The 26,942-nt window shown below is 45.8% G+C and overlaps 1 protein-coding gene and 1 long non-coding RNA gene across 4 annotated transcripts in view; one reads left to right on the top strand and one right to left on the bottom strand.

Moving 5' to 3' along the window:
- Positions 1 to 1,315, bottom strand: part of MYO1D (myosin ID) — a 326,202-nt gene extending 324,887 nt beyond the window's left edge. Inside the window, exon 1 of one of the 3 annotated variants that reach the window (XM_038548143.1) lies at positions 1,160 to 1,315. In XM_038548143.1, coding sequence (XP_038404071.1) covers positions 1,160 to 1,254 — 95 coding nt within the window. In that variant the 5' untranslated portion in view covers positions 1,255 to 1,315. The remainder of the gene's footprint in view (positions 1 to 1,159) is intronic. The other 2 variants (XM_038548142.1, XM_038548141.1) reach the window with 2 other exon arrangements.
- Positions 1,316 to 3,688: 2,373 nt separating this feature from the next.
- On the top strand, positions 3,689 to 17,360 carry LOC111097432. The gene is made up of 2 exons (XR_005364682.1): positions 3,689 to 3,750; positions 16,956 to 17,360. It is a non-coding gene; the product is annotated as an uncharacterized LOC111097432 (long non-coding RNA).
- The last annotated feature ends 9,582 nt before the right edge of the window (positions 17,361 to 26,942 follow it).

The raw sequence follows: 26,942 nt of genomic DNA, 5'->3' as shown, positions 1-26,942 counted from the left end.
ACACCATAGGGTTTGTGATTCCAAAGATTAAAAAACTTCTTTAAATTCTTAAATTAAAATGAGCAGGGGTAATTAATACTGAGAAGCGGAGTTAGTTAAGCACTCATGGTTTTCATTTTATGAGCTTATGGAGTAATATTTAGCTATAAACCTTACAAGAAACGGGGCTAGAACTTCCAGGAAACACTCCCCACCCCCAATCTCGGTTATTTTGAAACTCCATTTACTGTAATGTTTAATAAAAAAAAAAAAAATCAAAGCTACTTTAAAGTTTTGTTTACATATTACTCTATCAGGAGTGAAATAATCCCATGTAGAAGAGTTTCTAAAATAAATTCGTCTTAGAAGCCCATTTTGGGGCGTTGAGTTGTGACTACATTCTCAAGGATGTCGGTAACACAAGGGCTCCATCCATAACTCCCTGAAAAAAACTTGAAACCATGAATGCCTTGTCAAATTCAGACAGTTTATCTTGGCACTGGCAAGCAGAGCAGTCTCTTCGATGTCTGGAAACGTGTCTAATTACGTTTAGAGAGTAACTAAAAAATAGCCAGCGTCCCGGAATAGACAGCTCAGGGATCACTACTCCACTGCATCCTGAATGACAGGATGGAAGCAAGCCAAGGCGGAAAAAAAAAAAAAAAAAAAGGAAGGATAAATAGAAAACCAAGTGTGAATCCGGGATGCGACCCGAGTCTCCCTCCGAAACAATCCCCCGTCTTCCCAACTTCCCAAGGCCCTCTTGGCCGCCACAACTCTCCCTGAAGTTTGCATTTTGCTTTACTTTTGTTTCCATGAGGTCACCCGGCCCGCCCACATCACTTACCTGGGGCAGCGAGCTGGCCGCCCCCGCCCCCCGCCCCCCGCCCGCGCCCGGACAGCACCGAGGACCCGCGTCTCCCGAGGGCGCACCGCCCGGGCTCGCGCGCCCCTCCCCCTCCCAGGCGGGGCTCCCCGGGGCGTCCCCCCTCGGCACGGCGCGACCCCCGGGCTCGCCGGGGCCCCCGGACGCCCCCGCCCGGCTGCACCGCATCCCCCGAGCGCGGCGCGCCCCGGGCACCCCCAGCCCCGCCCCCGCCCCCGCCCCCGGCACCGCAGAGGCGCCCCCTCTCGGGAAGGCGCGGGCTCCCGCCCGAGCGCACGGACGCTCCACCCTCACCTGAGCCGAAGGTTGGCCATGAACTCGGGCATGGAGACGGTGTCCATCAGGACGAAGTCCGCCTTGCCGAACTCCAGGCTCTCCTGCTCCGCCATGGCGCCGGCGCACGGGCTCAGGTGGGCGCGGGCGGGCTCAGGTGGGCGCGCTCGGGCCGCGGCGGCCGGCGGGGGGCGCGGGGCGAGCTCGGGCGGGGCCGGGGCGGGGCCGCGGGGCGGCGGGGGAGGGGGCGCCTTCCCGAGGGAGGCTCTGGGCCGGACGGAGGCCGCCCCGCTGCTTCTCGGCGCGCTCTGGGCCGGCGCGGCCGACCCGCAGCTTCCGCTTCTCCCGCGGCGGCTGCCCGGAGCCCCCAGGCACAGGACACCGAGACGGAGACGGCGGCGGCTGGTCCCGCCCCTGGCCTGGGTCTGGCCCCGGCCCCGCCCCGGCCCGGCCCCGCCCCCGCCCCGCCCCGGCCCCGCCCCCGCCCCCGCCCCGCCCCGGCCCCGCCCCGCCCTCCCTGGCCCCGCCCCCTGTCCCGCCCCGCCCCCGGCCACGCCCCCGCGCGGGCAGCCGCCTCCTCACCTGGGCGGCGCGCACGCGCGGGGCGGGCGGCGGGGGCGTGCGCCGGGCCGGGCCAGGGCGGCGGGGCGGCAGCGCCCCCTGGGGCCGGGCGCTGGGATCTCAGGGGGGCGGTGCTGCGGAGGGCGGGCGTAGGACGGGCGTCGGGCCGGGGGTGGACCCGGTCTCCGGAACCGCCCGCTCTGCGGGGCTTGAGGGCCGCCCGCGGGTTACAGTAGCAGCCGCTCCCCGGCTTTTTGCGTCAGTCCCTAGGATTCCATCGCCTCGCCGCGAAGCCCGCTCCTACCCCTCTGCTCATGTCCTCTCCATCCTTGAAATGATGGTTCGCTCACGGGCTGAGAGATACTGACGATAGCCGACGTTGGGGGGACACTTAAAATGCCGAGAGCTTTTCTAAGCGCCTTGCAGAACTCGATCGAGCACCTTGCACACCGCTAGGAAGTGGGGACGCTGCAGTTCCCTCTAGGTCACTCGATTTAGAAGCCGCAGGGCACAGTGCTTTCCTTCTTCAGTATTGCGTGGTCCACCTTTCTCTTCTTCCGTTGGGCATGCCACCAAACATTACCTTATATTATTGATGTTTGTAATATACATATATTTCATCTCCCTAGGATTATTGGAGGCTTCTTGAGCATGGGGCCATGTCCTAAATTTCTTCCTATATGCGTTGGCACTAAGTAGCTATCATATTGCCTTGCATGTGTGGATATGAAATCTGCCCTGGGTCAGTGGAGCAGAATGAGTTCTAAGTGGTCTCCAATTTATAGATACATTGGTTGAGCTCGGAAAATTCTTTTGGAACTTAGACTACAATTTTCCCGATGAAAATATATTAATAAATGACTTTCTAAGGCAGCTGCTCCTCTTCAGCCTTGTGTTTCCATTAAGATCATCTTCTAGGAAATCTAGAGGCTCCCAAAGACCTGGCTGGGTTCCAACTCCATGGCTGAATTTGAGATGAGTAAACCAGAAGGAAGGACCCTGCTGGAGGCTTGCTTCAGCTGCCAACAACTCACATTAGCCCAGAGAGAGGGGGAAGGCAGCTTGATTGCCTCCCAAGGGAGCATCTCTGCCATAAGAAAGCCACCCCAGCCCCTGGCACAGGCAGAGCTGGGTCGTGGCCTATCATTAGAAGCTCTCCTTCTTCAGAAGGCACCTCTCTGGATCTCGGTGTTCTCATTTGTGGAATAAGACCTGTAGGGTTGACACTTTCCAAGGTAGGACAGTCTTTTGCTTGGGTCATTATGTGGGTCCGTCAGTAATTGCATAATATGGTACATTACTAAATTGCGTGTATTAGTATGTTTTAAAGTAAGTAGAACTGAATTTCAAAAATAAAAGAAAGAAATCTTACATTTTGTGCAACTCAGAGAAACCAGGGTCTCCACTCAATGACCCACTGGAAATGCATGCATGTATATTCTCTGAGGCCCAGGGTTGTTAGAGCAAAAGTAATGCTACAGTGGGTAGGATCTACAGTGGGATGTAGCTGTGGTTTTCAAAAGGCCAAAGCAAAGAAACTGTTGTGTCTTATCAGTATCTTGTATAGGAGCACAACATATAGCACATATACACTACATATGCAAAGAGCATTTTATAAATTAATAAGCCCAAATTAATATAGAATCAGGCATGAGACCAATGAGGCTCTTTTGAAGAATCATTATCTATCTGTTGGGGGCCATCATCACTTTAAATCCGCTTCAAGGTTCCAATTTAATTTTGACACTGTTTTGGTGGTACAGTATCAAGAAAATTCTAATACATGGCTAAGTAGTAATTTGTTACTTGTAGAATTTTACACCCAGCTATTTATGTATTTATTTATGATTTTATTTATTTATTTGACAGAGAGAGAGCGAGCATAAGCAGGAGGAGTGGCAGGCAGAGGGAGAGGGAGAAGCAGGCTCCCCACAGAGGAGGGAGCCCAATGCAGGGCTCAATCCCAGAACCCTGGGATCATGACCTGAGCCAAAGTCAGATGCCCAGCAGCCTGAGCCACCCAGGCACCCCATCACCCAGCCTTTTAAAAGGTCAGTGCACAACTACAATATTATTAATAAATGACACATTTACAAGAAATCCTGATATATGCAGAGATGACAGGAGAAACAAAACACTACAATCTACATTCAAACAAGGTAATATAGAGAGGGTTATCTCACTATTAATCTCCTTTGATAACATTTAGATATAAACACATTTGGATGTATATGTTTGTGTTACAGTTTAAGATATACTAAAACCAAAATAAAAGTTAAAAATCACCAATAATGAGACATCCTGACATGATGTGATGAGTGATATAATCTCCTTAGAAAGACATAACATCACTTCCCTGCTAAAAATGCACCCACTGAATCTAATCATGAAGAAACCTCACATAAACTCACATTAAGGAACAATCTACAAAAAAACTTATTTGTACTTTTGGAAAATATCAATGGCTTGCAAAACAAAGAAGACTGAGGGGCTGGTCCAGGTTAAAAGGCCCTAATGAGACACCACAACTAAAGGCAGTATGTGACCTGGACTGGATCTTTAACCAAAAATGTGTAAAAGACTCTAAACTATAGGAAACAAACTGAGGGGTGCTGAAGGGGAGGGGGATGGAGGATTGGGTAACTGGGTGATGGGCAATAAGGAAGGCATGTGATGTGATGAGCATTCGGTGATATATGCAACTGGTGAATCACTGAACTCTACCTATAAAACTAATTATACGATATATGTTAATTAATTGAATTTATTTTTTTAATAATAAATTTATTTTTTATTGGTGTTCAATTTGCCAACATACAGAATAACACCCAGTGCTCATCCCGTCAAGTGCCCCCCTCAGTGCCCGTCATCCATTCACCCCCACCCCCCGCCCTCCTCCCCTTCCACCACCCCTAGTTCGTTTCCCAGAGTTAAGAGTCTTTATGTTCTGTCTCCCTTTCTGATATTTCCCACACATTTCTTCTCCCTTCCCTTATATTCCCTTTCACTATTATTTATATTCCCCAAATGAATGAGAACATATAATGATTGTCCTTCTCCGATTGACTCATTTCACTCAGCATAATACCCTCCAGTTCCATCCACGTCGAAGCAAATGGTGGGTATTTGTCGTTTCTAATGGCTGAGTAATATTCCATTGTATACATAGACCACATCTTCTTTATCCATTCATCTTTCGATGGACACCAAGGCTCCTTCCACAGTTTGGCTATTGTGGACATTGCTGCTATAAACATCGGGGTGCAGGTGTCCCGGCGTTTCATTGCATCTGTATCTTTGGGGTAAATCCCCAGCAGTGCAATTGCTGGGTCATAGGGCAGGTCTATTTTTAACTCTTCGAGGAACCTCTACACAGTTTTCCAGAGTGGCTGCACCAGTGAGAATGGGGCAAATTAACAAGGCAGGAAACCACAAATGTTGGAGAGGATGCGGAGAAAAGGGAACCCTCTTACACTGTTGGTGAAATTAATTGAATTTAAATAAAATAAAATTTAAAGGACAGTACTGGGACAATTGGTGTAATTTGAATATAGACTATAAATTAAATAGTAGCATAGCATTGCTATTAGTTTTCCTGAATTCAATCATTGTACTGTGGTTCTGTAAGAGGATGTCTTTATTCTCAGGAGATAGGTTCTAAAGTATTTAGGAGTAAAGAGTATGATATCTCAAACTGTTTGGCAAAGAATAATAATAATAATATGTGTGGGTATATATATATATATATATATGTATATATATATATTTAGAGAGGTAAAAATGGACAAAGCAAACAAGGCAAAACGTTAATGATTAGTGAATATAAAGAATATGTGGGAGCTTTTTTGCACTGTTCTTGTAACTTTTCTGTAAAGCTCAAAATGATTTCAAATATAAAGTTAAAAATCAAATAACAGTCTAAAATTGTCCTCACATAAAAATGTTTATTTTGGGGCACCTCGGGTGGCTCAGCGGTTTAGTGCCACCTTCAGCCCAGGGCCTGATCCTGGAGTCCTGGGATGGAGTCCCACGTCGGGCTCCCTGCATGGAGCCTGCTTCTCTCTCTTCCTATATCTCTGCCTCTCTCTCTCTCTCTCTGTGTCTCATGAACAAATAAATAAAATCTTCTTAAAAAATGGTTATTTTTAAAAAATCAAATAATACTTAGAAATGAAAATCACGTCAGAAATTTGCTGATGTTCTACAACTGAAAAACCAGCACACACTTTGAAAATTGGTACAGAGTATGTTAGGAGATTATAAACACTGAACAGACAATTCTAAAAACAAAAAATAATTTATTTTATTTTTTTTAAAGATTTTATGTATTTATTCATGAGAGACATAGAGAGAGAGGCAGAGACACAGGCAGAGGGAGAAGCAGGCTCCATGCAGGGAACCCGACGTGGGACTCGATTCTGGGTCTCCAAGATCACGCCCTGGGCCGAAGGTGGCGCTAAACCGCTGAGCCACCTCAGCGAAAATAATTTAAATAGTTTATCTATTAAATATATTTTAATAATTTAACTAATGTTTATGTTAGTTGTGAAATATGCCCCAGGGAGGGTACAATCCATTTTTTAAAAAGATTTTATTTATTTATTCATGAGAGACACACAGAGAGAGAGAGGCAGAGACATAGAGGGAGAAGCAGTCTCCTTGCAGGGAGCCTGATATGGGCCTCGATCCAGGTACCCCAAGATCACGCCCTGAGCCAAAGGCAGATGCGCTTAACCGCTGAGCCACCCAGGGGTCCCTGGTACAATCCATTCTCTGCCTGAAATTCCCTTCCCTGTTGTCCCACCCCTCACCCCTGTGGCCTAGCTAACTTCTGCTCATCTGTTAGCTCTGCCTCGATCGACATCACTTCCTTCAAAAAGGCTTCCATGATTTCCTAAGTCAGGGTTGGCTGTCCCTCCTCTGTGCCCCCACAGCACCCTGGAAGTGTCCTTCCCATTGCAATATTGAATGCACTTGAGCCTATTATCCATCTCTCATGAGAGATCGGGCCATGGGGGCTGGAGGCTGTGTCTGTTCTGTTCTTGGGTGTAACTCTGGCACCTAGTAGCACAGTGCCTCATGTGTAAAGGTCTTAACAAATGCTTGCTTGATAGATGAATATGGAATGGACTGTGGCTTTACAAGTTGTGCAATGTGAGGTCGTAAATCCACACCCCCTACATTAAAATCAGTCTTTGTGCGGTGCTTATCTTATTCCCATCTTCTACCCCTGGGAGCAGGTCTCAGGGCTGTGTTCACTTCTCTCCTGGGACCAAGCCTGAGCACTATATGTTCACATAAACAAAAGCTGTTGTCGCAAAAACCCCTCTACAGTTGACAGCTGCTTCAGAGAATCTGCTCCGGGTTATCTGTGAAAATCAACTCTAAATTTTCCAAAGCAAATATTTGCTCCCATTCTCTCCCAGAACGCTTCTGGGCTGCCCTACTCTCCCTATCCTCCCTTTATCAGGTGCCCAGCAACCAGGAAGACAGCCCACTTCAGCTGTGAGTCCTGCAAGACAGAAGCAAGAAGGCCAGGAAAAACATAGTCTATTCAAAAGATATTTTGTACATTTATTTAATAAGCCCAAATTATTCTGGAGTAGAAGTAGAAAGGCAAATTTATGTTGCAAAATAACTTCATAATGCACTCAAATCCATATAGAAATTATGTGGAAATCTCTTGCCTTAGATCTTATCCAAAACATGCATCCTCATCTTTCATGCCAAAGACTGGATTTGAACTGTGAATGGTACATCAAAGGCAGTATATATTATATGCTCTCTGTGGTTTCTGAAGCCTAAGTGTTTTAAAGTAAAAGCAGACCCAACAGTTGCCTCCCTAGTGTCACTGATGACTTGCCCAACTATGAACCTCCCTTTCCCACTCCCCGCACTCCTGCCTTGTGCTCTGTAGCCATCTCACAGGATAAAGGAAAGGAAAACTTCATAGCCGAGTTCATTGCCATACACTGCCCCGAAAGCCCAGAAAATGACTTTAAAAGTTCATCTTCTCATCTCGAGCTAGCTATTAAAGACAAAAGATCAGCTAGCCAGTTGCCAAAGACCCAGTTCTGGGTTCTAGGGAGTTCTTCTCCTGCTATTCCTGTAGCCCAGCTGTGCTTACCAGTATTGAATTGGGGACAAGGATCTTTCCTTAGCTCTTTGGGATGGCTGAAACTGCAGGAGACTGGTAGCTCCTTTTAACATAGTCAGCTTAAGCACAGAGGAAATTGGGATATATCAGCTGAAGAGAGGGAGGAGATGGGGAAGAAAGAGTAGAAGGAAAGGGGGCAGTTTGCCTGGGTCTTGGGGCAGCAGGTGGACAGTAACAGGACATTGGTTCCCACTCATTTGATTTCATTTGGGGCAGGGGGGCAGAAGGGAGAGATAGAGAAGCAAGGGAAGGTGGCACCCTGGATCCTCTCTGGGTAACCCCAGTCTCCCTACCCCTATTTTTAAGTGGGGCAATTTGATGAAAACATGTGGACTTCTTCTCCCAAGACAAATGTACTAAGCACATACACAAAACAGTATATACATGGACCTCTCTGCCCCTCTGCCCCAAATCACCTGTCTCTGTGGATCCCAAGTTAAGAAGCCCTGAGCTAAGGGAAGGATCACAGCACAGGTTCTAATCATCAGGGAATGGGGGAAGAATTTAAGAAAACCACTGTTGTCAGTATCCTGTGAGTCATCAGACAGGGACTGTCCCAACAGCACATTCCCCAGTGTGGGCAGTAGAGTCACATATCTATGGCCACAGGAAAGATATTGTCAATGGGAAAGGAGGACATAGCCTGGGACAGCCTCCAGAACTTTTCCTGCCTGTGACAACTTAGTTTCTGACTATAAACATTTCACTGGAATGTATCCTCTTTACTAATTACAGAAGTGCTTATCACACTGAATTGGAGTTGGCTGTCCAGGCATCTCCCTAAAGTCTCCCAGATGGAGGCCATGCCCTAGTCATCCTTTTACCTCCAGCCCTCAAGCTGGGCCTGATGCCCCTTAGGTATTTCTTGAATCAAGTAGGTGAATTAATTAGAGTTTATTTAATAGTAAATGGGTGTGTGTAGGTGTAGTACTATATTTCAAGGAGCAGGTGACATTTCTCTAAGCCCCAATCCAGAAAATCACTAAGACTCAAGTTATTCTGGCCATTGTAAGTAGTCCTAGAGCTAGAAAACTTGGGGATGCGATAGAAACCCACGAGAGGGGGATCCCTGGGTGGCGCAGCGGTTTAGCGCCTGCCTTTGGCCCAGGGTGCGATCCTGGAGACCCGGGATCGAATCCCACGTCGGGCTCCCGGTGCATGGAGCCTGCTTCTCTCTCTGCCTCTCTCTCTCTCTCTCTCTCTCTGTGACTATCATTTAAAAAAAGAAAAGAAAAGAAACCCATGAGAGGGAGAGCAACAAGGTACATCCACAATCGATTCCTGGATAGATGGTGTCTTAAGGCAGGATGTATTGAACTTTAATAAAGTATATAAGAATCACTTGGGATTTTGTTAGAAATGTAGAGTCTCAGGTCCCATCTCCGACCTACTGAATCAAAATCTGCATTTTGACAAGATCCCTAAGTGCTGCTGTAGTTGGTTTGCAGACCATGCTTTTTTTTTTTTTTTTTTTTTTTTTTTTCATTTAAGCAATCTCTATGCCTAACATGGGGCTTGAACTCACAAACCCAAGATCAAGACTTACATTCTCTACTGACTGAGCCAGCTAAGCACCCCTGCAGACCATACTTTGAATAGCAAGATTCTAAAAAATCTTAATGGTTATATAATCAAATACATATCCCCTGGGGAAACTGAGAGCCAGAAAGAGCAGCTGTGTTTGGGTAAGAGTGAAGCATTGATAGAGCTAAGACCAGAACTTTAAGCTTCTGGTTTGAATAGTGGGTAGTCTTCACTATCCAATGTGGACGTCCATTTGTGAGACAATATGCAGGGCAGGGGGGCAAAAGGGAGAGATAGAGAAGCAAGGGAAGGCGGCACCCTGGGTCCTCTCTGGGTAACCCCAGTCTCCCTACCCCTATTTTTAAGTGGGGCAATGAAGTCCTTCTTCTCACTGTACTTTTTTCTCCTCTAAAAGCTTGGCATAGAGATTAAATAAGATTTTGCTGGGGCTGGGAAAAATCTGGATTCCTTTCTTCCCTCCACCTGACAAAGTAGCAAGTAGTCAGTACAAATATCATCCGCCAGTAATATTAAATTAGTATCTACAGAGCTGACACTCCAGGAAGAGTGTGACAGCATTCCCAAGGTGAAAACTTCTCATCTGCGCCCCCAGATCCCCTCTCCTCCTGCCATTTACCCAGAGTTTCTCAACTGGTAAGCTGCAGCAGTATTTATCTCCTTGAAGTCATATCACAAAATAAAATGATGTTAAAATGCAGAGTGTGACCTTCTGACTTTTTCCATTCAACTGGATTAATTTTTCAGACTCTCCAGAGGTGGAAATAATATGAGCAGTACTTCCAAGCAAATTCTGACAACCTGACTCCTAAAGAAATGATACAGGGGAAAAATAGAATCCACAAAACCCAGGAGACCTCAGAGGTCCATTAACCTAATATCCCACCCAATGTCTGAATCTCCTCTACAATATGCTGCAATGCCTGGACCTACCTGGACCATTCCACTTGTGAGGCCTCCCCCATGCCATGTAGACTTCTCTGCATGAAAGCAAGCTCCAATACCTGTTGTTGTTGTTGTTGTTTTTAAAGATTTTATTTATCCATAAGAGACACAGAGAGAGAGAGGCAGAGACACAGGCAGAGGGAGAAACAGGCTCCATGCAAGGAGCCCGACATGGGACTTGATCCCGGGTCTCCAGGATCACACCCTGGGTTGAAGGCAATGCTAAATCGCTGAGCCACCCAGGCATCCCTCCAATACCCTTTAGCACAGTCTTACTCCTTGAGTCATTCCCCAGACTCACTCCATGCCTTGAATCCCAACTATCCCATCTTCTGCTCTTGTTACTCGTTTTCCCTATTAATGAGCTTGGTTTGTCATTTGGAGCTGATATTCCACCAAGACAGGACCAGGTTGAAGTGAATTATAATCAGTGAGCCAAGGTCATGGCCATTTAAGGAAGAGCCTTTTCTATTTTTCTCGAGTCCACCTCCCTTTTAGAGTTTCAAGCCATAGAATTCTAACACTGTTATTGCTAATCTCTGTAAAGTCTGCCTTCTCAATGTCTAAGGCCTGTGTTTGTGCTTAGCCACATCACAGTCACTTTCTCCTAGTGTCCCCACCCTTTCTAAGTCTCTAATTAGCTCTTCTGTATGGGGTAGGATTCCGATCAGAGTAGCATTTTCCCCAGACTTAGGAGGCAATGGGGGTACAGTGGCACTCAAGCTTTAGATACCTGTACTGAGACATGGTATGGGTTTAGGGATCTTCATTTTAATAAGCATCTCAGGAGACTCTGCTGCAGGTGGGTAGGAGGCTGAGCTTGGAGAAATATTGATGGGAATTTTGGTGTCAGACACATTGGGTTTCAGTTCCTAGCTTTGCAACTTACTACCTGTGTGACCTTGAACAAATTGGTTTATTTTTATAAGCCCCGGTTTCCTCATCTCTCTCTCTCTCTCTCTCTTTAAGATTTTGTTTATTTGAGGGACGCCTGGGTGGCTCAGTGGTTGAGCGTCTGCCTTTGGTTCAGGGCGTGATCCTGGAATCGAGTCCCGCATCGGGTTCCTTGCATGGAATCTGCTTTTCCTCCCTCTGCCTGTGTCTCTGCCTCTCTGTCTCTCATGAATAAATGAATGAATCTTTAAAAAAAAAAAAGATTTTGTTTATTTGAGAAACAGAGTGTGTGTGCAAACATAATTGGGGGTGGAGACGGGGAGGAGAGCACAGGGAGAAGCAGACTCCCCGTGGAGCAGGGAGCCCAGGGCAGGGCTTCATTCCAGGACCCTGAGATCATGACCTGAGCTGAAGGCAGCTGCTTATCCCACTGAGTCACCCAGGCACACCTCCTCATCTCTTTTAAAGAGATGATAACATCCATCTCTGAGTATTAAAACCATGAAATGAGATGCCTGTATAGTGCTTCATGTAATTCAAGGCAAGTACTGAGCCCTCAATAAATACAAGTTAGCATTGCTATTTTAGGGTAACTGCTTCTTTTATCTTCAGGATAGGGAACTTAATAGAAGACGATTTATTGATGTCCTTTTTAGATGACTGAGATTTCTAATAGATGCTGATCAGCCTTCTGATCACCCTACGACTTTCTCCTATGTCAGTTTTGTGATTCCTCTCTCAATAATGTATCACCATTTCTATGCATAGCCATGGGCCTTGCACTTAGTAGGGGATCAAAATTTGCTGAGTATTTTTTGAATGAATGAGTGCCATCTGACCAGGCCTTCTGCGCTACACTCTTATGGCAACATTACCTCTGCCAGTGCCCTTCAGCATCTTCTGAATGTTACAGTGCTCATTTGGTTGGTTCCCCATTGCCTCTGTCCACTGAAGAGTGCCATTCCACAGTGGCAATGATTTCTGCCAGTTTGTATTTACTTGGTTGTGTTAAAACTTCCAGTTCAGGGGCACCTGGGTGGCTCAGTCAGTTGAGCATCTGCTTTCAGCTCAGGTCATGATCCTAGGTCCTAGGACCGAGCACTGAGTCAGGCTCCCTGCACAGCGCGGAGCCTGCTTCTCCTTTTGCTCCTCCCTGCTGCGTGTGCTCTCTCATTCTCTCTCAAATAAATAAATAACATTTTAAAAAACAAAACTCCGGTGGCCCAGCGGTTTAGCGCCACCTTCAGCCAGGAGTGTGATCCTGGAGACCGGGGATCGAGTCCCGCATCGGGCTCCCTTCATGGAGCCTGCTTCTCCCTCTTCCTGTGTCTCTGCCTCTCTCTCTCCGTGTCTGTCATAAATAAATAAATAAAATCTTAAAAAAGAAAAATAAATAAAATAAAATCTTTTTAAAAAAAGATAAAAAGCAAAACTCCCAGTTCATTTCATTATATAATATATACTCTGTGCATATGTTGCATTTTTAACTAGAGAGGTAGTGAGAGATGAAGCTGGTAATAAGAGAGAGGGAGTTGAGGTGGTGGTGGGATGTACTCTGACAGCCAGGTGATAGGGAACCACTTTTTCCTTTCACAGAAATATTCAGCGTAGTTCTGTTGTTGTTACCAAATAATTAATTCAGGGGAATTGAGCCTGCAAAACGGATGCTCCATCAGGGAATAAATACGGATAGTGCAGAGCACACGTGTGTAATTACAAGGATGGGAGGGCTCTGGTATTTGGGTGTGGAAGGTGGTAGAGCATGGGGTTAGAAGCAGAGGTTCAGAGGCTGGTTCTGCCACTTGTGTACTGTATGTGACCCTGGGCAAGTCACTTGAAGACCTTGAACCTCAGTCTACTCTTCTGTAAAGTGAGAGTAATACTAATATCCTATCTCATAAGGTTGCCATGAGCATTACAGGCAATAAAATACGTCTAGCACTTCATATGGGGCAGGGACATAGGGCTCGATAACTGGGAGCTGACAGTACTATTAGAATCCGCCAGAGGATCCCCGGGTGGCTCCGCAGTTTAGCACTTGCCTTCGGCACAGGGCATGATCCTGGAGTCCCGGGATTGAGTCCTGCATCGGGCTGCCTGCATGGAGCCTGCTTCTCCCTCTGCCTGTGTCTGTGCCTCTCTCTCTCTCTCTCTCTCTCTCTCTTTCTCATGAATAAATAAATAAAATCTTAAAAAAAAAAAAAAAAAAAAAGAATCCACCAGTCCTCCACGCCAGGGGTTCAGTGGGTCTCATCACTGAGAGGGAGGAGTGTCTGTTCTCTGCTGGTTCTCTTCTTCTTTTGACACCCTGGCTCTCTGGTGTCCTCTTATCTCTTGGCTTATGTCAGGCTGGTCACTTCCTTGTAGCTGAGCTGATAATACTAATTGCAGGGAGTTCACGGCCTCTCTATCTACAGTTTCTCAACCTTCAGTCTTGAAGGTATGATGACTTCCTGGCTTCCCTATTCATGCTCTGTTACCTGAGGTGTTTTTTGTTTTTGTTTTTTTTAATTTATGATAGTCACACACAGAGAGAGAGAGAGAGAGAGAGAGAGAGGCAGAGACACAGGCAGAGGGAGAAGCAGGCTCCATGCACCGGGAGCCTGATGTGGGATTCGATCCTGGGTCTCCAGGATCGCGCCCTGAGCCAAAGGCAGGCGCCGAACTGCTGCACCACCCAGGGATCCCTACCTGAGTTCTAATTGCTATTGCATGACGAGGCCAACCTCCTAATGTAAATGCAAATACACCAGATCAGCACAGAGCTGCTCCTCCCACTCCGACCCCTGATCTTGTGCAGTTGCTTCAGGAAGGTTTTATAGACCAGTGAATCCTAAATCTGGCTGGTCCTTAGATTCACCTGGGATGCTTTAGCAAAAAAAATACAGCTTCCAGGATTCTACTCTCAGTCCTTTTGAATTGAAATGTTTGTGGCCAGGAACCACTATAATAAGAACCCCTAGAGTTACTACACACATAAAAGGAATCACTTTGGGGGTCAGTGTTGCCTGATGAATTAATGGCCATTACATCAAAGTGGTCATCCTCTCTTTCGCATGGGATGGAGCAGAGGAAAGCTTAATATTTTGTTTCTCACCTCAAACCCCTTTCTGGAATGTATCATAAGCCTGCTTTGTACGCTACACCTGACATTTCTTAAGTATTCTGAGAGTATTCATCTCCTGCAGGTGCAATCACTAGTCACTGATTTTATTAGGAAAGAGTGCCTTCCAGCTCTCCCTATAAAACCTCTTTAGAGCATTCACTTGCCTATAGCTAGTGCTACAGTCTGGAAGTGTAAGCATTAAGCCTTCCACATGTACTACATTTGCTTACATGGCCTGAGATTCCCGGAGAAGAGGACTATACTTTATATCCCAGCCAGAGAGAAGTATGAGTGGGCCAACTCAGCCCTTAGGAAGAAGAGGAAGAAGAAAGAGGTCTATTTTAGCTACATGGGGAAAATCCTAAAGCAAGTGAGTTGGTGCTCTCTTTGTAGAAATTTAGAATGGCCAAGACAGATTATCATGTTAGAGGCCTGGGTGTTGTTGTTGTTGTTTTACTTCAGCTTTTTCTCATACAGGAGTGCTTCTTCACACATCGAGTTCCCGAAAAGTTGTGTGCAAGCAGCTTCTATAAACTGGATCTGCTGATGGTTGCTGTCTTTTCCCACTTGGCTTGGATTCTGTTGGCAGCAACTCTGAACACCTGAGCTCTTAGTGTCCCTCTTGTATCTGTTGACAGGCAATCTATAATTTGATTCCTAATACCCTCTTATAGAGAGAGGATTCACCACCTAGTCTGTTCTTATTCCTTGAAGAGTTACATGTATTGAGTTTTCACTAAAGGGTGCTCTGTACTTAGAATGTACCTAAGATGAGTAGGTTTTCATTTTTTCTTCCTGCCCACCCAGTATTGCCCCATAGCATACAATTGCAGACAAAAATCAGAAGTCTTCCCCTTCAAAAGACGCTATGGGGAAGAGAATAAGATTTTCTTCAGGACAATGAAGCAAGGCTGAGTGTTCACAGGTGACTGTACCAAAACTCCCTGTATTCCAGTGATATCATTTGGAATCTGTTGCTTATCCTGTGAGAAGAAGGGGGAAATGGGATTAAAGAAAGGAGAAGGAAAGAAGGTATGTGATATAGAGCAGGGTTTCTCAACCCCAGCCCTATTGACATTTTGGGGCTGCTTAATTCTTTGTTGGGGGGCTGTCTTGAGCATTATGGAATACTGGGAAGCATCCCTGGACTCTACCCACTGGATGCCAGTAGCATCCTCCCTCCTAACCAAAAATGCCCAGAATCCTTGTCCCCAGTTGAGAACCATTACTGGAGAGCTTGCGTTTTCTGGAAGGACTTTCTGTGGGAGTTCTTAGACTATGCTTAGTACTCTAATCTTTAGTCTGTAATTGGCCTCTTCTTTACTGCATGGGTCTGGCAGGCCACTCTGCTTTTGCAAGCCTCTCAAGGGTCAGGGCTGTGCTTTGGGTCAGCCCCTTATGGTGCTGTGAGGATAAAACAAGATGCTGGTTGGGTAAACATTATTGAGTGTCTCAGTGCAAGACAAATCTGCTAGGGAAGCTGAGATGAAAACAATGTGGTCTCTTTTGTAAAGGGGCTTATAGTCCTGTGGGATGGGAGCACTGAGGAAATACTCATACATTTTTAGAACCAGGAGGAACTCTTCAAATCCTGCTTCAAGCCTTTTCCTTTTACAAAAAAGAAATTGAGGTCCAGTGTGAGAATATTACTTGCTTACATGACCTCTCATACCCACACAGAACTAGGATTAGAGACTTGGGTAGGTGATTTTCAGGGGAATGTTCTTCTGACTATTCCAGCCTAACTTTATTTTTTTTTTAAGATTTTATTTATTTATTCATGATAGACATAGAGAGGGAGAAGCAGGCTCCATGCTGGGAGTCCGACGTGGGACTCGATCCCGGGACTCCAGGATCACACCCTGGGCCAAAGGCAGGCGCCAAACCGCTGAGGGATCCCCCTAGCTCCCTAACTTTAGATGAAGTTGTTAATGACATAAGACAGCATGTGATACAGGTTCTGAGACACAAAGAGTTCTGGTCGTCAGTGAGAGGTCATGTGGACACAGATAAGCCAGAGGGGCAGCAGGGGAAGGGCCTTAAAGGGTGGATAGGATTTGAAAGGTGAGGTTGGATGAGGCCATGGTAGGTAGGGATGACAGATCAACAGTGGCGTGGAGACCAGAAAAGATAGGGACACATCCGAGGAAGACCAAGTTTTCCCAGCATGGCTAGAGATCATGTGGTGCAAGGATGTAAGGAGGCAAATTAAGAAGTGTTAAAATGCTTACTAATATGAAATATACAGTGGCATGTCTACTCTAAAATTACTTTTTTTCCATCTTCCAAAGGTGTTGGATGTTAGCTCTGCTTCTATTGGGGGAAAAATCAAGGCACAAAACTTATGGCTAGAGTGTCTGTATTCTACAGATAAGGGTGATCTTTCTCTCCAGCTACAAATTCCCCTCCCCAATCTTCCTCAGACAATTGATAGGTCCAATGGCCTAATTTCTTTCATCACATTCCTACCATTGTACCTCCAGGTGGTTTGTATGGCTCCACGTGCGCATGAATCCATGGAAGCCGTGGGGGCTGAGTTAGACCATAAATTGCTTACTTTGAAAAGTGTTCATTTCTCTGTCTTACTTACCCTTGTGCCATTTCTCTCCCAGACTCACCCAGACTTCAGTGGATGCTCCTGGATCTTGGATGCACTGGGCTCCCTGGAGGATTGGCTGCTGGAACAGGTTAGCCTGGAGGCGGTTCGACTATCCTTCTACAACCACAGAAGAGCTGTTACCAGCAGAGAGATCCTTGGAGCTATTAAGCAGAGATCCTTTCTGAAGAGCTTTTGTGTAAACGAAGTGTTCTGAATGGTGCTGTTGTTGAAAGGATTGCACTTGTCAAAAATAATCAGATAGGTCAGAGGACTGAGTTGGAAGACAAGGTATCTGATAAATACCTGTTGCAACAGGAGTCTTGGTACTACATACCTGGTCTCTGGGTCCTGTGTTTTTGGCCTCTGACCTAATTTGTGTGTGGGGAAATATAAAGGCATTTTCTCTTATGTCATGTTATGCTTGTTTATGGCTTTAAAATTTTTCTGCGGCATGCTTCTCCCATTTGAACTTACCTATTGTCTTTTTGGAGGACACAATTCAACCCATTACACTGTGTACTCCCCATCTTTTCCATCTTCAGCCCCAGGGTGGAGAATGCTGCTTTGGAATGAACTGATTTTTTTTTTTTTTTTAAAGCACCTCTACTTAAATTTGAAAGAACAAAAAAGGAGTGCCTGGGTGGTTCTGTTGGTTAAGTGTCTGGCTTTGGCTCAGGTCCTGATCCTGGGGTTCTGGAATCGAGTCCCACATCAGGCTCTCTGCTCAAGGGGAGAGTCTGCTTCTCCTTTTCCCTTTGCTGCTTCTCCTGCTTGTGCTCTCTTGTTCTCAAAAAAGTAAATCTTAAAAAAAAAAAAAAAAAAAAAGAGAGAGAGAAGGGATTTCTTCTTTGTGTAGAGGACTCATGGTGTTGGTTACCCATGTAGCACTTAGCATAATAACGTGTGTGTAATGAGTGTCTGTCAAATGTAGAAGCTGATCCCAAGTGTGGAAAAACAAGACCATTATAGTAGCATTTTAAAATACAATAATGTAGGAAGAGAAAGAATAAATGGGCTGATATATTTTAGACATGGTGGTCTGGTAAGCCTGGGTAGGTGATGTGAAGAGGAAAGGTGCTAAGCATGGAGAAGGATTCTGGGCTGGAGGAACAGCCCGAGCAAAGGTCCTGAGGCGGTCAGGAAAGCTTTAGCTTGTTAGAAAAAACTAAATGAAAGCCCAGGCAGCTGGGTTCTAGCAAGCAAGGGAGAAGTATACTAGGAGAGGAGGTTGGAGAAAAAGGCTGAGGCCAAGTCTTGCAGGATTTTATTTTATTCCAAGGAGAGTGTGAGGCCACTGAAGGATTTTAACTGGGGAACTGACATCTTGTTCACTTTTTTTCATTTTTTTTTAGTTGAGGTTTAGCCTACAGTAGAGTAGACTCTACTCTAGTTGAGGTTTTAGTTGAGGTTTAGCTCTACAGTAGAGTGTATAAATCTGAACACCCCTCAAAGTTTTGTGTATATATACACATGTCCATATTAAATTACAGACCATTTCCATCACTGCTGCTATGTCAAAAATATATTGAAGAGTGTGCCAATGGGAAAATTAGTTAGAAATGTTTTGAATGCATTTAGTAGAGAGATGACAGCGGCCTGTAGGAGTGTGGGTGGTAGTCAAGATGGGGAGAAGTGAAGAGATCTATTTTTTTTTCTTTTTTTTTTAATTTATTTTTTATTGGTGTTCAATTTACTAACATACAGAATAACCCCCAGTGCCTGTCACCCATTCACTCCCACCCCCCGCCCTCCTCCCCTTCTACCACCCCTAGTTCGTTTCCCAGAGTTAGCAGTCTTTACGTTCTGTCTCCCTTTCTGATATTTCCCACACATTATCAATCTAAGATAGAATTGATATGGTTAATTAGCAGGATGAATGTGAGCAGTGAGGAAAAAATGCTTCCTCAGTTTGGAGCTTGAGCAGCGTGGTGGACAGTGATGCCAGCTGCAGAAATGGAGAAGGCTGGAGTAAGAAGGACAGGTGTTTTCGGAGAGGGGACAATTGAGAATTCCATTCTGTGCATGTTTTCAATACTAGTGAACCCTGCAAATAGAGATGCCAAATAGAAAGTACTGGCGCAGGGATGCCTGGGTGGCTCAGTGTTTGAGAGTCTACTTTCGGCTCAGGGCATGATCCCAGGGTCCTGGGATCGAGTCTCACATCAGGCTCTCTGTGGGAAGCCTGCTTCTCCCTCTGCCTATGTCTCTGCCTCTCTCTGTGTTTCTCATGAATAAATAAAGAAAATATTTAAAAAGAAAGGACTGGCCCAAAGATACAAATGTGGATATCATCAGCAGGAATGGGTAGGATCACCTAAGAAAATGGGGAGGAAGAAAAAATGGGGGGGGGAAAGGAAAAAAGACTTTTCAGAACCAAGGTTAAAGAAATTCTAATATTTTAAATCAGATGGTGGAGAATGGACCTACCAAGAAAGAGAAATCTGAGAAATCAGAAGAGGGTGGTGCTATGGAAGCCAAGAGGAGAGAGAGTGGTCTGGTCTCCTGTGCACCATCTTGGGGAGAGTGTTACAAGGAGACATGGACGTCTACTGCATTTGGTGACATGGAGGTCATAGTGACCTTGAGAAGTCAATTCTCTGGAGCAAGGCAGGCATCAGGCAGTTTTAAGCAGGTAGAAGAGGGAGTGGCGGTAGTTGGTAGAGACAGCTTTTCAGATGGTGTTGAGACAAGAGGAGGAATTTAGTGCTGAAAGAGAACAGAGACATGGGCTGGTAGCCAGTGTCACTTGGTATGCAGATATTTAAGATGTGCTCATTTGTTTGCTTATGGGAATTCTGCAGAATAGACTGAGATAATACGTCAGAAGAAGGTAGAAAAAAAGCAAAAGATCCAAGATCTTAAGGAGGTAGGAGGTGGGGGCGTTGGATTCAGAGCAGAAGTAGAAGAGAGGATGTGTGCAAACATAGGTGTAGAGATTTCATGGTGAAAGTTTGAGGAAGTAAGTACCTTTTTCTTTTAAAAGGAAGCCAGTGAGAGTAGAAGAGGAATGTGAGAGGGTTGACAATATGAGGTCATTGTCTAAGGGGGTAGGAGAGTGAGACTTGGATCTCTGTAGGCAGATGGCTCATCAGCAATGAGTGCCTGTTTAGTGGGCAATTACCAACCAACAGCAAGGCCAGTCTTGCTGTGTGACCTTCTCTGGCCACTGGTATCTGCTCCAAGCTAGGAGGGAGAGAGGAGCCAGAGAGCAACTCCATGGTGAGTGGTGCCATCCAGGCCAGCCAGGAAGGACATTATAGGGTTCATGGAAGATACAGAAGAGGTCAGGCCTGTAAACTGAGTTTCAAAGAAGGATTTTTCTCTCTCCAGCATGTCCCAGAATTAGTTCACAGATGAGGGCACATGCCTAGGAAGCAGCGGTGACACTCAGTGACCCCTCCTTAAAGTCCACCTGCTCGGATTTAGGTTGTCAGCAGATCATAAAGCAGCCTTCTATGAGGCTGGGGGTTGATCTGCTCCACTTGGGAGACACCCATGTCCTCCCCCCCATTCTCTCCATTGTTGTTTCTTATGGGATTCTGTACCACCAGCCCCAGGCTCTCTACGGGGATGGAGAGGCTGCTGTTCAGGTGTGTAACTAGAAGTGGATTGTCTGGGCACTGAAGGCAATCTAGTGGCTGTTTGCTCAGACCTGGGCTTCTCTGCTAGGTTCCTGCTGTCCTGGGGATTCAGGACAAGCATCCTAGGGCAGGTTCGGGCATCCCCCCAAACCCAACTAGGGTTTGAACAAATGCTGGCTTAGTGACACAAGCCTCTTCTTGCCCATGGTTATCCTGGGGAATTGTCAATCTGGCTGACTCAGAGGTGAGTGAGGATCCCCCTCTCTCTACTACCCTCTGAGAGTTGACTGTGCTCAGGGATCTGAGAGAGTCCTGATGTGTCTGGCTCTTCCTAGACTCCTGCCCCAAGCACTGGGATCTGGCTTAGTCTAGAGAAAAAGCTGGCCTCCTCCCCATATTGTCACCCATCATAGGTACTAGGCTTGACTTCTGGGCCCAGCAGATTCAGATACTTCTCCTCAACTGCCTAAAATGAATTTAGATAGAGGACCCAATAGGAAGAGAGCTATCAACATAGTTAACTACATTATGGTATGAACTGGGAATGGTAGACAGGGAGGAACCCGGGAAGACCTGTTTGATCAAAGTTCTCCATGCCCTACTATTTCAGTGGCCCACACATTTGCTTACTGAACATCTGCTCTTTTTCATCTTCCTGTGAATTTCATTCCTTCCTTTTATTTTATTTATTTAAAGATTTTTATTTATTCATGAGAGAGAAAGAGAGAGACAGAGACACAGGTAGAGGGAGAAGCACGCTCCATGCAGGGAACCCTACATGGGATTCCATCCCGATCCTGGGTCCCCAGGATCACGTCCTGGGCTGAAGGCAGCGCTAAACAGCTGAGCCACCGGGCTGCCTTCATTCCTTCCTTTTAAAGTCCCAGACTCCTATTCTCTTCTCTTCAGATCAGAAAGGTATATATACCTCATTTTGCTTGATTGTCTTTAGAATTTACATGTCTGTGTGGATTCCCCTTAAATATGAAATGAAATTTGATTTTTTTTTTCTTGTTGTTCTATCTCATGTCAACTGATTTATTTAGTCCAGTCAGAGGGACCTTGAAGGGGAGAGAAAATTTTCCTTCCCCAACAGAATAGATATGATATTGGGACAAAGTGGCTCTATCTGTTGTAGCCATAGCCAGGCCTATGACAACCTGCCCTGTTCTGATACCCAGGTCACTGGAAGAGTTAACAGTTTCTTGGTCTGAGTGGTTTGGGCTTTCATGCCAGGGAGGCTTGAGTCCACTCCCTGCCCTACCACTTATAAGTTGCAAGAGCTCAGGTAGGTTGCTTTACCCCTCTGAGTCTATTTTCTCCTACAAATATAATCATACTGAATTTTCGGGGTTGGAGAAAAGATCAAAGGAAATAGGCTTGTAACATGCCTAATCAGTGTCTGTACATAGTAGGTGCTCAACAAATGTTCACTCCTTATCTGGGCAGAGCACAAGCTAGCACCGACCTACCCAGAGGAAGCAAGCCTTTTTCCTCCTTCTTGCCCTCAGCACCATTTCCAACCTGCTGGCTTCTTCTAATATTGGGTTTAGTCTTCAATTTGGAAATCCTTGCTACGGCTTGGCCTTCAGACTGAATAGGGAGAGGCCATATGTAGGGTGCTTGAAATTTGAGGAGCAGTACAGAAACCATCCCTCTTTCGTTGGGGAAACCCTCTTGCATGCGGGTGTAGTGGAAGGAAGGGTATTGCCTATGCCTCACCTCCCACACTGGAGACAGACAGGGTGAGGTCCTACCCAGAACTCTGAATCTGGAAGGGAAAGTAAAGTTGAAGGGAGAGTCACAATCATTTTAGGGCAATTGCAACCAGCACCTGGAACCCCTGGGGTACCTGCCCATTTCCTAATCTGGGTCTTTTGTTTCCTGCTGATTCTGTGGGCACCTCCTGTCATTTCAACAAGTCCCCTTTCCACATGGGATAATTAGTTTCTATTGCTTGCAAGTAAGAATACTGAGTGTTTATCTCGGATAGGTCCAGGGAGACTTTAAGGGGCATTGGAATGGTAGTAGTTGCTAGAATGGTGGGAGAGAGGTGGCTAGTAAAGCCTTTGGCACAGCCTTAGTACGATCCTGTCCTCCCTGCAACTGGGTAGTGGGTGGTTAATTGGGGCATTTACATCATTTGTTTGTTTTGGTTTTGTAAGGGAGGAAAAATAACTTTTCCTCTACCCTTCTAGATTCTTGCTTAAGACCCCCATATAATAAAAAAAAATTGACAAGAGAAAAACAAACAGAAATTAAATAAAAAGTATACCTCCTGTACATATAGGATATACCCGGGAAAACTGAGTAACTCCCTGAAATGGGCCAAGCCACCACCTTAAATACCAGCTCCAGCTAAAGACAAAAGAAATGAGGAGTACCTGGGTGGCTTAGTCAGTTAAGCATTGGACTTTGGCTCAGCTTATAGTCTCAGGGTCCTGGGCATCAGGCCCCCTGATCAGCAGGGCTGATAGGATATACTTATCAACAAAAAGTCCATCTACCAGGAGCCAGATCCCTCCAACATCAAATGGGGTGATGCTGGTACTGAGTATGTTTGGAATCCACTGGGATCTTTACCACCACAAGGATGCTGGGGCTCACTTGAAGGAGCAAGAGGGTCATCATTTCTGCCCGTCTGCTGATGCCCCATGTTTCTGATGGGCAAGAACCATGAGAAGTATGACAACTCCCTCAAGATTGTCAGCAATGCCTCCTGCAACAACTGGTTGACTACTGTGGCCAAGGTCATCCATTACAACCTTGACACCATGGAGGGACTTGTGAACACAGTCTGTGCCATCACTGCCACCCAGAAGACCATGGATGGCTCCTCTGGGGAAGCTGTGGCATGATGGCCAAGGGGCTGCCCAGAATATCATTCCTTTTTTTTCTCAGAATATCATTCCTCCTTCTACTGGTGTCTCCAGGGCTGTAGGCAAAGTCATCCCTGAGCTGAATGGGAAAGCTCACTGGCATGGACTTCTATGTCCTCACCCACAGTGTGTTAGTCCATAGATCTGATCAACTGTCTAGAAAAAGCTGCCAAATACAATGACATCAAGAGGATGGTGAAGCTGGCATCAGAGGGCCCCTTCAAGGGTATTCTGAGGTTTGGTGAGGACCAGGTTGTTTCCTGTGACTTTAACAGTGATATCTACTCTTCTACCCTCAATGCTGGGGCTGGCACTGCCCTCAGTGACCACTGTATCAAGCTCATTTCCCAGGATGATGGTGAGTTTGGCTACAGCAAGAAATTGGTGGACCTTATGGTCTACATGGCCTCTAAGGAGTAAGAGCCCCCTGGACCATCAGCCCCAGGGAGAGCTCAAGGAAGAGGGAGGCCCTCAGCTGCTGGGGAGTCCGTAACCCAACTCATTCCCCAACATACTGAGAATCTCCTGACCTCTACATAGTTTCCATCCTAGAACCCCTGAAGATGGGGAGAAGTTTGGGGAGCCTGACCTTGCCATGTGCCATCAAGTATATTGTCCCCAGCCAACAAACAAAACAACCAAAAAAAACCCCCAAACTAATGGAGATTTCCCTTATAAATGTATGTTTCTTTTACAAAAGGGCAATTTCTAGTTGGTTTTCAGAACTTCTCCTGTGTCTACTATTTCTTAAAAATATCAGCCTAGGGCAGCTCTGGTGGCGCAGCGGTTTAGTGCCTCCTGCAGCTGGGGGTGTGATCCTGGAGACCTGGGATTGAGTTCCACGTCCGGCTTCCTGCATGGAGCCTGCTTCTCCCTCTGCCTGTGTCTCTGTCCCCTCTCTCTCTCTGAATAAATAGATAAAGAAAAATAATCAGCCTAAATTAATTTTTATGCCAAAGAGGCATATTCTGGGGATGACAAATTCTGCTTCCCTTTGGTCTTTTCCACTTGTGTTATAAACTCCCCAAGGTTAAAGTTTTCTTTTCTATCTCTCCTACAGAGTCATAAAATCCTAGATCTGTGTTGGGACACAGAACAGGCCACCCCAAGATGGGCTGCTTTGGCATGAAGATTATTTTGAGTTAAAGAGGCACCTGGGTGGCTCAGTGTTTGAGTATCTGCCTTTGGCTCAGGGCATGATCTTGGGTCCTGGGGTTGAGTCCATATTGGGCTCCCCACAGGGAGCCTGCTTCTCCCTCTGCCTGTGTCTTTGCCTCTCTCTGTGTGTCTCACAGGAATAAATGAATAAAATATTTAAAAAGGTAATCAAAACTGAATGGATTCAGGAAAAGTTCTTTACCTCCCCCTCAACTGTCTAAATTTACATTGGAAAGGAGTGCCTGTACCAGGAAGAGAGCTATTAACAAATATTTCTTTTTACCTAAGAAACTGGTCTGCATAACAGGGCAAACTCTGTGTTGTAAGCATCTTCTCCCACTTTCCAGCTGATGGCCTTCCCCGCTTTGTACACCCAGACCCGACCCTTCTTACATAAGACATGCACAGGAGAATGACACCTGTACCCCCCATGCCACCTGTCTTTGGAATTTCATGTTTGTGTGGATTCCCCAGATACGGGAAACCACATTCGATTTTGTCCTGTTAATTTGTCTTGTGTAAATTTAATTCTTAGTCCAGCTAGAAGGATTCTGAACAGAGGAAAATTTCTTTCTCCCTGACATCTGAAAGAGACCACAAGAGATCATGTAGTTTAGCTTCTTTTCTTCTTCTTCTTTTTTAAATTCCAGTAGAATAAACATACAGTGTTATATTACAGATGCTTCAGAGGCTACTTTTAGATAACCAACGTGAGCAATGGAAACCTGAGTGAGGTAGAAGGGCCCACAGTGACCACTGGGGTGAATACAGACAGGCCCATTAGGAGACCCACCTCCAGGCACCTGCGTGTCTCAGTCAGTTAAGCATCTGCCTTTGGCTCAGGTCTTGATCCGGGAGTCCTGGGATGGAGCCCGGGTTCAGGCTTCCTGCTCAGTGGACACCCTGCTTCTCCCTCTGACTTGGCTGCTCCCCCTGCCTGTGTTCACTCTCTCTCTCTGTGTTAGATAAGTAAAGAAAATCTCAAGAAAAAAAAAATGAAGATCCACTTCAAAATAGCCATAGGCCCAGGGCGCCTGGGTGGCTCAGTTGGTTAAGTGTCCTACTCAATTTTGGCTTCAGGTCATGATCTCAGGGTCATGTGATGGAGACCTGAGTTGTGCTCCTGCTCAGCAGGGAGTCAGCTTGAAGAGTCTCTCCCTCTGCCCCACCCCCTCAAAGAAATGAATACATTAAAAAAAATAGCCATAAGCCCTAACTGACCAATGGGCTATTTATACCCACACAGAGGTACCAAAAAAAGGAAAATATCCTTGGTTCCCATACTTCCTCACCTTCCCCCTTAACTGCAGCCTCCACCGCAGTCCTGCTTGGGGTCTCTTGTGGTGTATTCAATAAACTTCTGTCTCTGTTCTGCCTGGATCCCCAGCTCCACCTGGTCGGGTTACCCCACATTCCTCAGTTTATTCTCCCTATTTAAGAGTCTGTTTTACAGTTTGTGTCTTTTTTTCTTTGTTCATTTTTGTTGTTTCTTAAATTCCATCTCTGCGTGAAATCATATATTTGTCTTTCTCTGACTTATTTCACTTAGCATTATGCCTCCTGTGTTGTGACAAATGTCAAGATTTCATCCCTTTTAGTGGCTGAGTAATATTCATATATATATGTGATATATATCACCTGAATATTTATACACACACACACACACACACACATACCACAGCTTCTTTATCATGTGGTTTATCTTCTTATCTTACATCAAGGCTACCAAATGTCTAAACCACCCAAGACAAAAAAGCACTCCATTCTTCTCAGAGTATTTCCAAGAAATGGAAACACTTTTCCCCAATCACCCATTCTGTTGGTTCCTGCTTTGCTATAAGCCCATTTTGCTTAAACAGACTGAGCAGAAGGAATTTGGGACAGGCCCCTTCCCCACATGTGCCACTTTGGCATGTGGATTATTTTGAGGTGAAGGCAAATTGAGACCCTGTGGGCTCAAGAGAAATTTGTCCCTCCCTTAACCACACAGAAGAATCTAACTTGGAGGGTCTTTCCAGTATAAGGATTGTTAGTAAAGATAATTTTTTAAAAGATATATTTATTTTAGAGAGAGAGGTAGCACAAGCGGGAGGCAGAGCAGAGGGAAAGGGAGAAACAGAATGTCAAGAAGATGCCATGCTGAGCATGGAACTTGACATGGGGCTTGATCCCACAACCCTGACATCACAACCTGAGCCAAAACCAAAGTCAGACACCTAACTGACTGTACCACCCAGGTGCCACACAAAGATAAATTTTATTTGAATGATCCATCTGCGTGGCCGGGCAAACATCTAATTACCAAACATCTCTTCTTCTTAGCATTCTGTGGATAATATTCCTTTCCTCTGAAATCCTGGGCCCCTATCCCCTTCTCCTTAG

Source organism: Canis lupus, chromosome 9 (genome assembly GCF_011100685.1).
Source record: "Canis lupus familiaris isolate Mischka breed German Shepherd chromosome 9, alternate assembly UU_Cfam_GSD_1.0, whole genome shotgun sequence".
Taxonomy (NCBI): domain Eukaryota; kingdom Metazoa; phylum Chordata; class Mammalia; order Carnivora; family Canidae; genus Canis; species Canis lupus.
The sequence above is the reverse complement of the archived record's forward strand: the minus strand, read 5'-3'. Positions and strand labels throughout refer to the sequence as shown.